Genomic DNA, 13,944 nt, shown 5'->3' with positions numbered 1-13,944 from the left:
TCCCTTGCAGTTCAGACAATGGTTGCAGGGGGGCTCTAACCTTGTAAATCAAAGTGTAAATTTCTGCTCACCAAATGCAATGCAGGGTCCTACATATCCTCTTCTGATACCCTTGTTATCACTGCTTTGCTTGTCCTGGGTGCCACAGACAAGCAAAGCAAAATGTCTGGGTGATAGTTGTCAATGACTCCTACAAAACAACCACCCCACCCCCTTTACAGAATAGCCCAAGTAGCTAACATGAGAATTAAAAACAAAACAAAACTAGGATTAAATAAGAGGCTGTTTTATTGCATGCTGTTTAAATGTATTTAATCAGTTGTTTTTGTTTTTTATATTTGACGGACGACTCCAGACTTTTCTTCCTCTCCCTCTCCCTGTTCCAATGCTTTGTTGTGGTAATATCCTTAAGGCTTATGTATGCCTGTGAGAACATTCCAAAAGAGAGGTTTGTTTTCATGAAGATATCTCGCCCTCAATAAATTTCTTCCCAAAATCCAGTCAGCCCCGTCATGTTGGCAAACGACTTTAGCAATTATATTCCAATGTGCCCGGGGACACTCAACCGTCTCAGCTGTTCTCTCATGTGTCTTCCTTCCCCCTTCGCTTTCTTGTTTGTATTTAGTGCTTTTCTTCCCCATGGGACTGTAACACTGCACAAGAGTCAGTTCCCAGCCTTTCAAGGAGGTGTCAGGATATTTCTGTGGCAGCATCTCCAGGGAACCCAATGTGCCAAAGCAATGCAACGGGGGGTGAGAGGGGGAATCACCCTTAAGAAACAGCTATGTGTCTTGGGACACTATCGTAAAAATATTCCATGAACATGGCTTTAGTGTAGCTCCTCTAGTTGGAGGCCAATATGTCTGAAAATATCTCTGGTCTCCAGTTTTGCTGAGTTGTGACACAGCTGGAGTTGCTTAAAATCTAGAGGGCAGTATTTGGCTCAGGTTGATGGGGCTCGTGTATAGGAATGTGGTTTATTATTCTAGAACAGCTTGCCCTCTATTCCACCTTGTAATGTGTGGTGTGTGTTCGTTTTAAACCCATAGAGCAAGATGGAAAAACCAGGAGGAGCTTGAACAGAGCCAATGGGATTGGCTTTTGCCTTCAGTGCAGCTAATGCAGATACACTTAGCAAAAGTCTTGGCTTTTAGATTCCCAGAACTCCACAACCCAAATCCATTTGCCTCCATTTACTGTTACATTTGCATGGCTAGCTGGCAACTCTACACTGTATAAGCCATAGGGCCCTCAAAGAGCAGCTGAGTGGAATAATAAATTTGTTTCTACTCCAAAGTTGTATTTAGTGCTTGAAAAGACACTGGAGGATATGCAGAGTTTTCTCTGTCTCTGAACCACATCCCACCTTGTAAACAGGAATCCAAGTATTCTTAAAAATATTTAAAACATCAACAGACAGAAATCCCAGAATCCCATCTTCTCTTTGGGACAATCAGTAAAGTTAACCACAGAAATGGTTCAGATGCCTATTTGTGGCACACTGAATAGGAGAACCAGAAACAATGAAAGCTACACTTTTTTTTTTCTGTCTTCCCCCGCCCCCTCTTCTGTAACCTTTCTGTGACTTTCAGCTTCTTTCTCTTGTTCTACAAAAAATTCTCTAGGCTAAATGCATCTGGAAACCAAGCTTTGTTATGATTTGCTGGAAAATTCTCCCCAGTCAGTTTCTGAACTGTACTGTAATACTTTGCATGGCCCTGCTACTTGTAGCATAGGTTTACAGGTTTGAACCAGTTTTCCTCTCAGCAACAGTGGCGGTGGAAATAGCCCTGGTAGAGCCAGGGTGTAATGTCAACTCTCATTCTTCTCAATTGGCTGTCATCAGCACATTGCTGAAATTCTGGAAGACAGGAGTTAAAAGACCCTCTGACTACAGCCCTATTTATTATAAGTTTAGTATTGGAGAGAGGGATTTTAATGGAAACCACAATAATAAACTTTGCTATAAAGTGGAAGAAGCAAGTCTCTTTAAAGGATGGCTCTGGTTCAGCTCAGAGATTTCGATATAATTCCTGTATCCGTGCCCTTGTTGAAATGTCTGCTTGAAACCGGCTCCTCCTGCTAGATGAACAAAACCAAGCCTAATGGCCCTTCAGGAGATGAAATTGGACATCATGAAAAGAAATTCTGTTCTCCAATAAAGCCTTGGAGAATTGCTGTCTCCAGGCCATGTTGGATGATGAGAGCAAAAAAAAAATTTTTTTAAGCAGTTCTGGAGACCAATTCAAAGCCCAGTGAAGTCAATGGGAGTCTTTCCTGTGGAGATAGCGATCTTCGGCTTGGGCCCATAGTGAAAAGAAGCAGTTGCTTCCAAACAAAGTGAATGCACAAGTTAGTTTGGCTGGGCTTTTTCAAAAGGGGAGGGGGTGTTGAAAACAAAGACACTTTCTACCCCTTGAATATCGGGCTTGCAGCAGGAGACCTTTTCTCATTTCTTTTCAAGTCCTTGAACACTTACAAGCATATATTTTATTTCTTTCCCCTCTCCCTTGTACCATTTTGCCAACAGAGGAGACTGGCTGCACGTTGCATTATGTTATCCCAAGGAGGCGGTTTTCACCATTGTGGCAGACGTCTACCAGCGGCAGACGGGGAGAGTGCACAGTGTAAAACACTACCTAGCAGCCCCTTCCTGGCCAAGCGTGCTCAACAGGACAGGCGAGCGGCTCTTCTACTTTGACAGTGCATTGGGGTGAGTGGGACTGTATAACTGACTCCTAACCACAGGCCCCAAGACTTGCCAGGACAGCCATCTTAAGGAAAGAGCATCCCACATTAGGGACCCTGCTCCCTCATCTGCCTTCCCTTATCTCCCATTGCGGCCTGCTCCCTCTGTGTTCAGTGCTTGGCTCCTCACTCTAATGTCTTTCAATCATGTTTCTGAGAGTAAAGAATGTATTGGTGATGAGCAGCTGGGCATCACTAGGGTGAGGAAGCGGGAAGTTGGATCGTTAATAAGAGTAGGAAACTGAAATGGGGGCGGGGGGGGGGGGAATGGCATCAGTCCTGTCAGCCATCCATCACCCTCCAAAAAAACTTCCTCAAGCTTCTGGGCGGAACTTGGCAGCACTAAGTTACTGCCGTTTGATTCTCAAAATTTGGCATTGATTCCAATAAGAACTAAATCCCAAGCCAGAAATTTTACAAGCTTATCTGCATTCTCTGAGCTTATATCCTGCCAGCACAGTCTGTCTTGTGCTATTTTGGCTCTCCCACTTCCAGTTGGAAAAGGGAATTCTGGGTGCAGAAAATATAAATTAAGGAGAGAAGATAACCAAGCATTTACAAACTTCTAAACTAGTTAATCTTGATTAGACTTTTGGGCAAAGTTTAAGGGTGTGTGTGGGTGTCTTATTTTATCTGACCTCCAATGCCCAGGTCTGCAAGTTGTATTTATTGTGGTGCTATCTGCAGAAGCAATATATTTTAGCCTTTTGCTGGAATTGACAGTCAAGTGATCTCAAAACATAAATATTATCATTGTGATTTTTAAATGGTTACTCAGACTGATACATGACAGACACTAGTAGTGTATATATCTCTGCCTGACACCATACCTGTTCCATCTTCACTCTGCAAACCTTTTGTGCTTCTTCCAAAAGAAAATTTAAGACTGGGGGTCAAGCTATGCTCTGGTGTAAATTTGGAATAACCTCTTGGAAGTCAAGAGTTGTTCCAGATTTACACTTGTGTCAGAGAGAGCACAGTTTGGCCCATTGTCTGTATTAAAGGTATATAAAATGCAGGGTTATTAAGAGCATCTTTGTGACAGGCTGGGAGACCTTGAACTGTCATTCATGAAAGCAAAATTAAAGGGAAAACATGAACACAAAAATTGTGCTGAAATTCTACTGCTCAATGATTCCCCCCCCCCCATTGAGAAAGTTGCTTCTTTCTCCCCTAAGCTTCAGACTCCTTGAAAATGCTGGGGACTACATCCCCCACACTGGTGTCCACATCACTAGAGTGGTGGTCACTGTGTTGATATACATATTAAAAGCCATCACACCTCAACAAACTGACTATCTGGAGTGGGTGACCATCATAGGGTGGTGATTCCAGTGCAGTGTGTCTGAGAGACTTAGAACTACCTTTCACAGTCTGTGTGCCTGAGCTGGTTAAAAAGGGGAAGCCCTGGATAATTCTCACATTTTGATAGTGTGAGGCAAGCCTTAAAGAAGAGGCAGAGTTGCCCCTCAGGTATCTTTTTCAAAAGAAAATCTAGGGGCAGTCGAAATGTGTTCCTGAGCCCAAATCCTCCCATCTGTTTATAACTGTCTGGCTCCCATGGCTGGCAGTGGGGTTTCACAGGTATGTGAGAGGTTTCACAGATGTGTGAGAGCAGAATTAGGCCCCCAGTATTGAATTTTGCAGAGCAGTGCTTGTGGGAAACAAAAACAAAAAAAAAGTGAATTAAAAACAAAACTGTGAACAGAAACAGCATTAAGAATCACAGGGAAATGCAGGATCTCCACAAGTCCAAATGTTATAACCTCCCTTACCCTTCTCCACTTTGCTGAAACTCTTCCGAGCCGCTAAACTAATATCCTTGGGATAGACATGTCTTGTGCTTAAGACACTGGATGGGGGACTCAGATGATCTAGATTCTAAGCCCAGCTCTGCCACTGACTTCCTGTGTGACTTTGGACAAGTCATTTATGCTCTGATGCAGTTGCCCCTCTATTAAATGGGGAAAATAATCCTTTGTCTTGTCTATTTAGATTGTAAGCTCTTTCGGGCAAGACCTCTCTCTTACTGTGCAGGTATAATGACCAGCACAATGGGGCTGCGATTTTCAAGACCTGTGGGTTCTACTGTCATACAAATAATGAATAGTAGTAATATTAATAAGACCTAAATACCTTCCATTAAAGAAAAATAGAGAAACCACAGCTTAGTGTTCTGCTAAAATATTTGCAAAAAAGGTACAATGTGTGCCATACGCATCGCCCATTGTGCCTAACCTACCAATGCAACGAACACTGAAGTCAGGTCAGACATGTCAGATTTTAAAATAAAAGCAGAAAATAGTCATTCATTCAAACACTGTATGTAACCAGTCAAATCCTGGAGTGTATATTGTGCCATGTGGGACTCAGCAATGCTATAAATGTGTTCTCATGATAGGAACTGTGAAATAATTATTTGCTCATTTGTTCTCCCTTTCAATCTGTACAACATGTTACCCAAATGATGCAAACAGTTTATTTACCAGGGAAGTGCATGCTAAAATAGTTACTCATGAGGGTGTGCAGGGGACAGCCATGAGCTGCCTGCTGTTCTTTTCAACTTTGAACACGCAGATTGATGGGCCCTGACCTGACTTGGTTCTGGAACTATAGGGCTGTTTGTTTTTTATTTAGCGAAGCTTTGCTTTTTTTAGACTGACTGAAAATAGACATTGAGTTTTTGGAGGCTTTATTAGCTTTTATTTCATAATCTGTGGGATGCTCCCCCTTCTCTTTTCAGCCATGTGTGCTAGATCTCTGGAGATGAACCAAGTGTACTTATTTGTTTTCATTTGCCTAGAAGGAGTATTAAAATGAACCCTTTTCAATAAAGCTTAGGTATTTTCCTGATACTGTAGCTGAGCTGTTTGTCATTTTAATCCAGCCTAAACTACAGAATAGACAAAGTGGAAAACATACTTAGAACTGCTAGAAAAATGAGCCTAAGGGTCAGAGAATTGGTACAGTGGCTGCTCCAAGTGTTGTTTCTGCCCACTTTGAGATGAATTTTGCCTGGAAGGGATGGTCTGGTATGAGGCAATGCACAGGCAGAGAGCCCCAGTGGGAGCTGCTGGAGTCCTCTGCCAGGCACAATACCTCCAGGACTATAGCGAGAGCATGGCTGCTACTCCATTCTCTGGCCAGATGCAGCCCAGCTCCGGTAGCCCTTTGGAAGGGTGGTGGCTGGCTCCCTCTAGGCAGTCTGGTGGTAATGCACTTGGAGTACAAATTCTACACAAGTATAAGGACAGCAGTTGTTCCAGGCCTCCACACCAAGTCCCCATGACGAGGAGCTGTTTGCACCCTCGTGCAGAACCAGGCATAGGTGCTGGAACTAGGGGGGCTTACGGTGCTACTGCACTCCCCTGGCTTGAAGTGGTTTCCATTATATGCAGGGTTTACAGTTTGGTTCAATGGCTCTCGGCGCCCCCACTAAACAAACTGTTCCAGCACCCTGGGACCAGGCAAAACCTGACTTGCTGGTTTGTCCATAGTGTGTGCTGTATTATGGGTTACTAAAGAGGATGAAGGTGTTGCTGAAGTAACTTTCCTCAGAAAAACATTACAAGGGGGAGTTTCATGCAGTACAGATCCTGTCTCTTGCCAGATACTCCTCTGATGGCTCCCCGGGTAGCTCTGATCCTTTCATTCGTTTTGTAATGGTCTCATTTGTTAGGTACCTATTTGTCGTCCTCCAAGCTCATGAAGCTCGAAGAGGGCACAGTTATTGCTCTCAGCGAGGCTGTGAACGCATTAAAATCGTCACACGTATGTCCTCGAAGGATTCCTGGAGTTGTGCCCTTAACCCTTTTTTGGAGAACAGGAGACCAGCTACACAGCACTCAATGTCTCAGCGACTGACTGTGCCTTGCAGCCAGTGTGGGGCCCCACAGGTACAGAACTGACTACTTCTTTGCAATGCTAATCAGAACTTCCTCTGTAGAATGTAAGCATCTGTAGCAGGGTAGTTACCTGCTCTGGCCCTGGCCCTGACCCTGACAGGGATGAGGCTAGTCCTGGGAGAGGGCAGGGCTGTGGGGAAAAAGCCAGGCTGATTAAGGGAGCAGCTGCAGCTGTGGCTCAATCCGGCCCAGCTGGCCCCTCAGTCTCTCTCTGCCAATAGAGGGAGAAGGGCTTGGCTGCAAGGTGCTGAGCAGGACACCTAGATTAGAGCAGGGCTGGGGAAAGGCCAGAGGAGCTGGGAGCTCCGACCTGGAAAGCCTCAGGCTGAATAGGTGCAGGGTTGCAGAGGGGCAGCCCATGGGTAGGCAGAGGCAGCAGGTCCAAAACCCCCTTGCCTGCGATGAGTGATGTATATACTACAGTCTGCCCCGGATACAAGGGGCTAAGTTGGGTCTGGCAGTAGCCCAGACTGAGGCAAGGTGGGGTTAGAGGGTGGGGGTTCCCCTGGGTGGGGAGACCCAGAACCTGAGAGGTGGGGGTACTGCCAAGGAGGCAGCACCCCAGAGAAAGGGGCACTGGGCCCTGGAAGGGACACGGGGGCCGGCGGTAAGGCACATCACTGGCCTGCAGAGGATGCTCTGGTAGCTGGAGGAGCTAATTCCCGATGACTACCAGCAGGAGGCGCTGCAGGGGTGAGTCTGCACCATTACAGCATCTTTATAAGAAGGTAATTTACACAAGGTATGCGGAAGGCCCTTAGGCAATTCCCTCTGCTCCTGAACATGACCAGAAGGTAGGATAGCATAGTATGAGGGTCTGGTTTTCTACAGCATTTTATAGTATGCTGCAGAGACAGACAACTTCTTTGAGGTCCGTTAACTGGAAGCTGAAGCATATATTTGTAGCAACTCAAGTTGTCACTGGGATTGTTGAGTTGTATTTTAGCTTTGAATTTAAATGTACAATATATATTTTTGCTGTTCTTCAAGCTGAGGCATGATGATCATAGTCTATCTGTATTTTAAATAAATTAATAGCCATGCAAATTCTGATCTCACTTACTTTGGATTTACACCACTGTACATCCTGTGAAGTCATCCCAGATTCACACTAGTGTAACTGAGAGCAGAATCTAGTCTATAATGCACAAACAAGGCATGTGCATCCTTAACACTAAGATGAAGACAATGTCATGTAGTCAGTTATTAGCTAATGTGATGAAAGTCTTTTGAAAAATGACTATTGCCCAAGCGAAGTATATGATTCTAGTATACATGAATCAAGTATCCTGATTCAAAAATACAATGCAATTAATTTCAGAATCAGCCAAGCAGACCAGTTCATAGATTATGAAGCCAGAAGGGCCCATTGTCACAATCTAGTCTGATCACCTGTATAACAGTCCGTAGGACTTCCCTGAATTAATTAATGCAGGGGCACTCCACGCAGATCAGAGGACATTGTGGTTTTCTAGATCTTTTGGAAATATCCCTTCCAGAAGGTGGTAATTCCAGGACACTAATCACCATGTTGGCTAATCATTGTTACGTGATCTGATTCCTGGAAAAACCTCTTCCGTTCGTGAATGGTACCTGTAGAACTGACTGTTTCTAATGAAACATTCAGAGGCTCAATATGTGATCTAAACATAAGATGCAATCTGGATGGCTATGCCTTACTTAAACATTTAATAGTGTAGCCAAAAAATGTACAGTAACTCAATTCTACTTTCTGTGGCATCTTTAGGTTCACACTAAGTAGTTCCTCATACCATGACCCTGCAAACACCTATGCATGTGCTTATCTTTTTAAATGGATCTAGAATTTGCAAAATTCAAAGGTAATGACATTATCAACACTGAAAATTAACAAAGGATGACATTTTTACAATAGTGATTGAGTTGTTTTTTGCCCTTCCTTTTACCAGAGTTGCCCCCCCCCCCCCATTGGCATTCAAAATGTTTGAAAATTGTCCCATTTTTCCATTCAGTTTTAGTACCTTTTACTCACATAAGTAAAATTAAGCATGTGCTCTTATGCTTACTCTGCAATGAGTGCCATTGAAATCAGTGGGGCTGCTTACAGAATTGCACTAATTAATAGGTATGAGAATGGTGGAATCAGGCCTCTTGTCAATAAAAGTCAGACACATATGGTGCTGGACATAAGAGATGAATCAGAATGAAAAACAAATAAAACAGCGGAGGGTTAGATTATTGAATCAGTCCACTCCCCTTTGCATATCCTTCAGCAACAAATGATCAGTTTTCTAAATGCATTCTTATTCTGCACCAAGTTTCCATACAGGAGGATGAGAGGGTAAGAAAGAACTGGAGTTTAGGCAAGTATAACCATGGTATCTAGGCACTGACAATCCTGTATTTGGAGGTATTTGCTCTCAATTTAGATTGATTTTGAGTAACTCTTATCATTTTTATCCTAATCTCTTCTTATCTAGCTAAATGGATAAATTCATGCAGGTTAAGTCCATTAATGGCTATTAGCCAGGATGGGTAAGGAATGGTGTCCCTAGCCTCTGTTTGTCAGAGAGTGGAGATGGATGGCAGGAGAGAAATCACTTGTTAGGTTCACTCCCTCTAGGACACCGGGCATTGGCCGCTGTAGGCAGACAGGATACTGGGCTGGATGGACCTTTGGTCTGACCCAGTATGGCCATTGTTATGTCATTATGTTTAATGAGCTTTACATTGTTTGTGATTAAGGTTCATAACCTGCAAAAATATACACTTTGGAGTATTTGTAGGATAGCTTTCCAGGGGTGCGTGGGGGATGGAATGGGCAGTTGATACAATTTTTTTTGTTAATGAACAATTGTTTGTGAGCTATTTTTCCCCCCCACCCCAAGCTTCTTCCCTTCATATAATTACAGGTTGCTATCACTAGTAAACCCTCAATCAAATATGTAAGAATCCAGATCCAGTCTCCCAGTAGAGCTGACATACAGAGTCACTTGAAGTCAGCTTTCATTAAGGTATGCTTTCTACCAGACTTGAATTAGTGATTTAAATAGGGAAACTCCCTTTCCTGTAAAAGTTACTGCAAAATCTTTAAGACCGTGAAAGCAATAGAAATGGGAAGCTAGACTAGAAGATTCATATGCATTGTTTCTCTTATTTATAATTATGGGGACTAGCATTTGGCTCTAAATAAAATCAGTGGGAGTTCTGACTGTAATAGGACCAGTATTGGGGGGCCTTAATAAAGAAGACTTTTATTGGATTAAAATCCACCATTCTGTTTTTGAGAAAGTAAAAACAAAAACCCAGGTCACTCTTTTGTAGCTAATATAAAGCAGATTACCATTTAGAGCTGGGCAAATTTTCACACATTTTCAGTGGTTGTTTTTTAAATGCAGATTCACTTAACAAAATCATGTTTTTGCTGAATTGTTTAATTGGAAATGTTTTGACATTTCTTAACTGAAATCTTTTGATGTAGCTTGAAATTTAAAAATTAACTTTGAATTTATTTTTAAACATTTTAAAATGATTGAAAATGAAAATAAAATTGACCCAGACTGAATTCACTTTTTACTAGAAATTTTTCAAAATTTAATTTTCCATTATGACCCAAAATTATTATTGTATAACTATTATGCCCAGCTCTATTTAGTACTCTGGGGATTGAAAGATGTACAGATATGACTGCATAGCTGTAAAGTTTTCCTCATTAGACAGTATGCTTGCGTATGTACTGTCAGAGTGTACCTGTGCATTTGAGATGCTGTTACTGCTAATGAATGCCAGCTCAGGCAGTGTGGCATTCTTATGGATTCAAAGTAGCTGGGATTTATTGTCCGCTGCATTGGTTCCTCTGTCCCCCTGCCCCAAAAAAGCAAGGATGAGTTAACTGAGGCTGCATCACCAGCTGTACTGAACTGTAAAATGCACGTATGTATGTATCAGGTGTTCCCACACAGACCTACTTAGAGATGATGGGAGAAGCCAATGGCATTTCGTAAAACTTTAGAGTTTTCCAAAGCTTTAATTCAAACCATTACTTTTCAAAGGAAATTTAATTGTGAAAACGTGTATATGGAAAGCAGTGCTGTGCAAACAGTACGGATTCCTGTTTGCCCTGCTTCTCTAAAGGCCTAGAGAATTGGGGGAAAACACCCAAAAGAACAAGCTATGCAACAGTCCAGAACTCTTGTTTTACCAAACAAAACTCAACCCTCAAGTGTGGTTCTTAATTTATAACCTGCTGTTTCCAAATTTGGCAAAATGAACTCTCCCAGGTCTAGGAAGCTGACACATTCATCTGTGATTTGTGTCAGAAGAGTCCCAGTTCATATTAGCATCCTAAACAGCTTCTCTCCACCATTCCATGACCCACAATTAATTCCTACCCTTGACCCTGTGTTATCCTTGCCTTTCCTTTTATTCTGTGACCCTGCAGTGGCCCTTTCCCAATTCTTTTTTCCTGTTGGAACTCCCTCCTCCTTCTACCCCTGAAATCTCTCTGTGCTCTTAACTTTGAATATCCTGTTGCAGGGAAAAGCAGCCCTAGCAGTCTTTGTGCTGGGTTTTGGCCAATGTATATCCAGGCGCATCCACCTTGGGCCTGTATTCCCTGGAGAGCACACATCAGAAGCATGAGATTTGAACTCATTGGTGATTAGGGTTGCCAACCCTGCAGGATTAATTCCTGGAGACTCCAGACCAAAGATTAATCTTTAATTAAATATTGTCATGTTGTTAAATCTCCGGGAATACGTCCAACCAAAACTGGCAACCCTATAATGGTGATAAGCATCCAGAAGGTTTTGAACCATCTGAGCACTAGAGTCACCTCATGCCACGTTATGCCTCTTATGCAGAAATCCTAATAAAAGCTATCAGGCACTTGCTGTATTGTTTTTAAACCTGACTTTAAGAATAACATTGAAGGAGCAAAGAAATTTAGAGTTAATGCTTCCATTTCATCAGTGTGCCTAGGTATCTAATTCCATAAGGTATTAGTACCGAAGGTCACCCATAGTTAAGGTTACAATTCTGTCACTGAGGTCACAGATTCTGTGACCTTCTGCGGGAGGTGTCAGCCCTGAGGCTGTTGCAACAGCAGCCGCCAGAATAGCGGACTGGCAACCAGCCCCAGGGCCTCCAGAACAGCAGCTGGGGCTGGAGCAGCCCGTTGGGCTGGAGCAATTGCAAGCCCTGGCAGCATTCCCCCAGAGTAGTCTTAGTGAAAGTCAGACAGGTCACAGGCCTCCATGGATTGTTGTTTATTGCCTGCAACCTGTCCGTGACTTTTACTAAAAATACCCATGACGAAATCTTAGCCTTACCCATAGTTTATACAGCTCCCTGATGGAGAACTACATGAGCTTCAGTACCACGCCATGATATGGAGTAGTCTTAGTTCTGAATTTAATTGAGGAGAACGGGAGCATGAGATACCTGAACTACAACTCCCATGAGGCCTGGCGGCAGCATTTCCCAATCAAAATACTTCAGTTTGACAAATTTCTTAGTAATCAAATTTCCACTGAAAAAATTGCATTTGTCCAGAGAGAGAATCATTTTTTAAAGCCAGGTACTGAGACATCTAACTGACCTTAAATGCACCTGTGTGAACAGAGGCTTGATTAAAAGTAGGCTGAAAACATGACCACCAGTGGATTGTGTTTCACAACTCCTACTGTTTTAATTTAGAAACGAGGCTCTTTGAGGCACAGACCCTGACTACCTCTATTTTCATATAGCACACAGCTCACCAGACTTAAGTTAAACTATTATTCATTATCTCCAGTGATGAAAAACCTCTTCAGGAGCTGGTACCTCTTACATATTAATTATAAATGTGTTATGGAGTATAAATGCTTGATCTCGCCTGTCTGTGAGAAGGGAATTACAAAACACAGGAGATAGGCAGCTTTAAACTCTGGTCCTGTTAGTCCACAGACTGTTTCAGCTAATCCTATCCTGTATTTTGGTTGCAGATAAATGATGAAATTTTCCTGTTCAATAGCCAGGGGATATTCTTCTTGGTGCTAGACGCATGTTCAGGAGCAGTCGTGAGTAGGCGGCACTTTGACACAGTGAGTGCTATAGATGCTGCCAGTGCAATAACTGATTATGTTCAAACATCTATAGAAGAGAGGTAAGCAGGGTGTTAAAGTTTAAGTTCATGTAGCAACATGTGGGTGATAGACAAAGAGGAAAACGACCTACTTTTCATAGCTGATCTTGTGCCTGGTGAAATCTGACCAATTGAGGCTTTTCCAAAAATCAGATTTTCTCCAGAAAATTAAAAAAAAAAACCACTATGCTCTCTTAGAGGGTTACACAGACTGCAGACGGAGACACATTTTCTGGAAAACTGGCACTTCCATTTAAGTTAACAGTTTGTTTTCCACCCTGAGATACATAAGGCCTTTTGCAATGACATTTGCAGTTTTATTCATTTACTCTGGTGTCCAACTGAAACGGCAGCAATTTCCTGGCAGGGGATGACTCATTTTTTTTTTTTTCCATTGCTGAAAAGGGGGAGAGTTTGTTTATTCTTGCTGGTGGCTGGCTGTTTGCTTTTTTTGATGGAGAAGAATCAGAGGTGTGCCAGACTCTCCCGCAGGACTTTTCTTGGGCAAGCCAGTTAATTGACCTGCCGGCTCTGTTACCTTAGATGTGCTTCAGCAAGGAGCTGGACCATCTCTGTGTCTGTTCCACATTCCTTGTGGTTTTCTGTGTCACCACATAAACATGGAACAGCAGAGATTTATAGAAAAATTCTTGGCTGCTGGTAAAGGCAGGTCAAATAACCAGAAAACAGACTTTCACTCCAAGGCATTTCTGAGCAGTTCATGACCATGGATACAAACGCTGCTGAGCTATCCCATGTGTGTTGTCACAGGAGCCACTCACTGCTAGGGGTGCCACCTCCTGGTCCTTCGGGGGATTAGCTCTTTCCAGGTGCTGTGCCCTCCTCTAAAGGTCTCTGTACCATCATTCTCTCTCACCCTGCAGCCCCACTCACTCCAGCTTCCTCTTTGCGACTTGGCCCTCTGGCCAGGTCACTATGGTCCTCCCTTCTGGGATATCAAAGTCTTCCCATGCAAACTGTCCAAGGCAGTCTGTTCTCCACTGCCTGATCTGAGCCACTTCCCCAGTGGCTGGTAGGAGAACCCTGATCCACCCTCAGGAGTAGAACAGTAGGTTCCAACTCGGACCCTCTACTCAGCAGCCAGGATCTGGTCCCTCCTGGACCTTACTGCCTCTCCCTAAGCCTCTTCTGGCTTTCCCTCCTTTTCTGGGTTTGCCAGCCCCTCAC

The 13,944-nt window shown here is 43.2% G+C and overlaps 2 protein-coding genes across 5 annotated transcripts in view; both read left to right on the top strand.

Moving 5' to 3' along the window:
• CEMIP (cell migration inducing hyaluronidase 1) overlaps nucleotides 1-13,944 on the top strand; it is a 143,511-nt gene that overhangs the window by 46,852 nt on the left and 82,715 nt on the right. The window lies entirely within an intron of this gene.
• Nucleotides 1-13,944, top strand: part of LOC311527216 (cell surface hyaluronidase CEMIP2-like) — a 74,441-nt gene that overhangs the window by 55,928 nt on the left and 4,569 nt on the right. For 3 of the 4 annotated variants that reach the window (XM_084640933.1, XM_084640934.1, XM_084640935.1), the window contains 4 exons: nucleotides 2,531-2,713; nucleotides 6,428-6,644; nucleotides 9,545-9,646; nucleotides 12,617-12,777. In XM_084640933.1, coding sequence (XP_084497059.1) covers nucleotides 2,531-2,713; nucleotides 6,428-6,644; nucleotides 9,545-9,646; nucleotides 12,617-12,777 — 663 coding nt within the window. The remainder of the gene's footprint in view (nucleotides 1-2,530; nucleotides 2,714-6,427; nucleotides 6,645-9,544; nucleotides 9,647-12,616; nucleotides 12,778-13,944) is intronic. The other variant, XR_014713285.1, reaches the window with a different exon arrangement.

Source organism: Lepidochelys olivacea (assembly GCF_965140295.1).
Source record: "Lepidochelys olivacea isolate rLepOli2 genome assembly, chromosome: 10".
NCBI classification, from domain to species: domain Eukaryota; kingdom Metazoa; phylum Chordata; order Testudines; family Cheloniidae; genus Lepidochelys; species Lepidochelys olivacea.
Note: the sequence above shows the minus strand (reverse complement) of the source record. Positions and strands in the feature narration are given on the sequence as shown.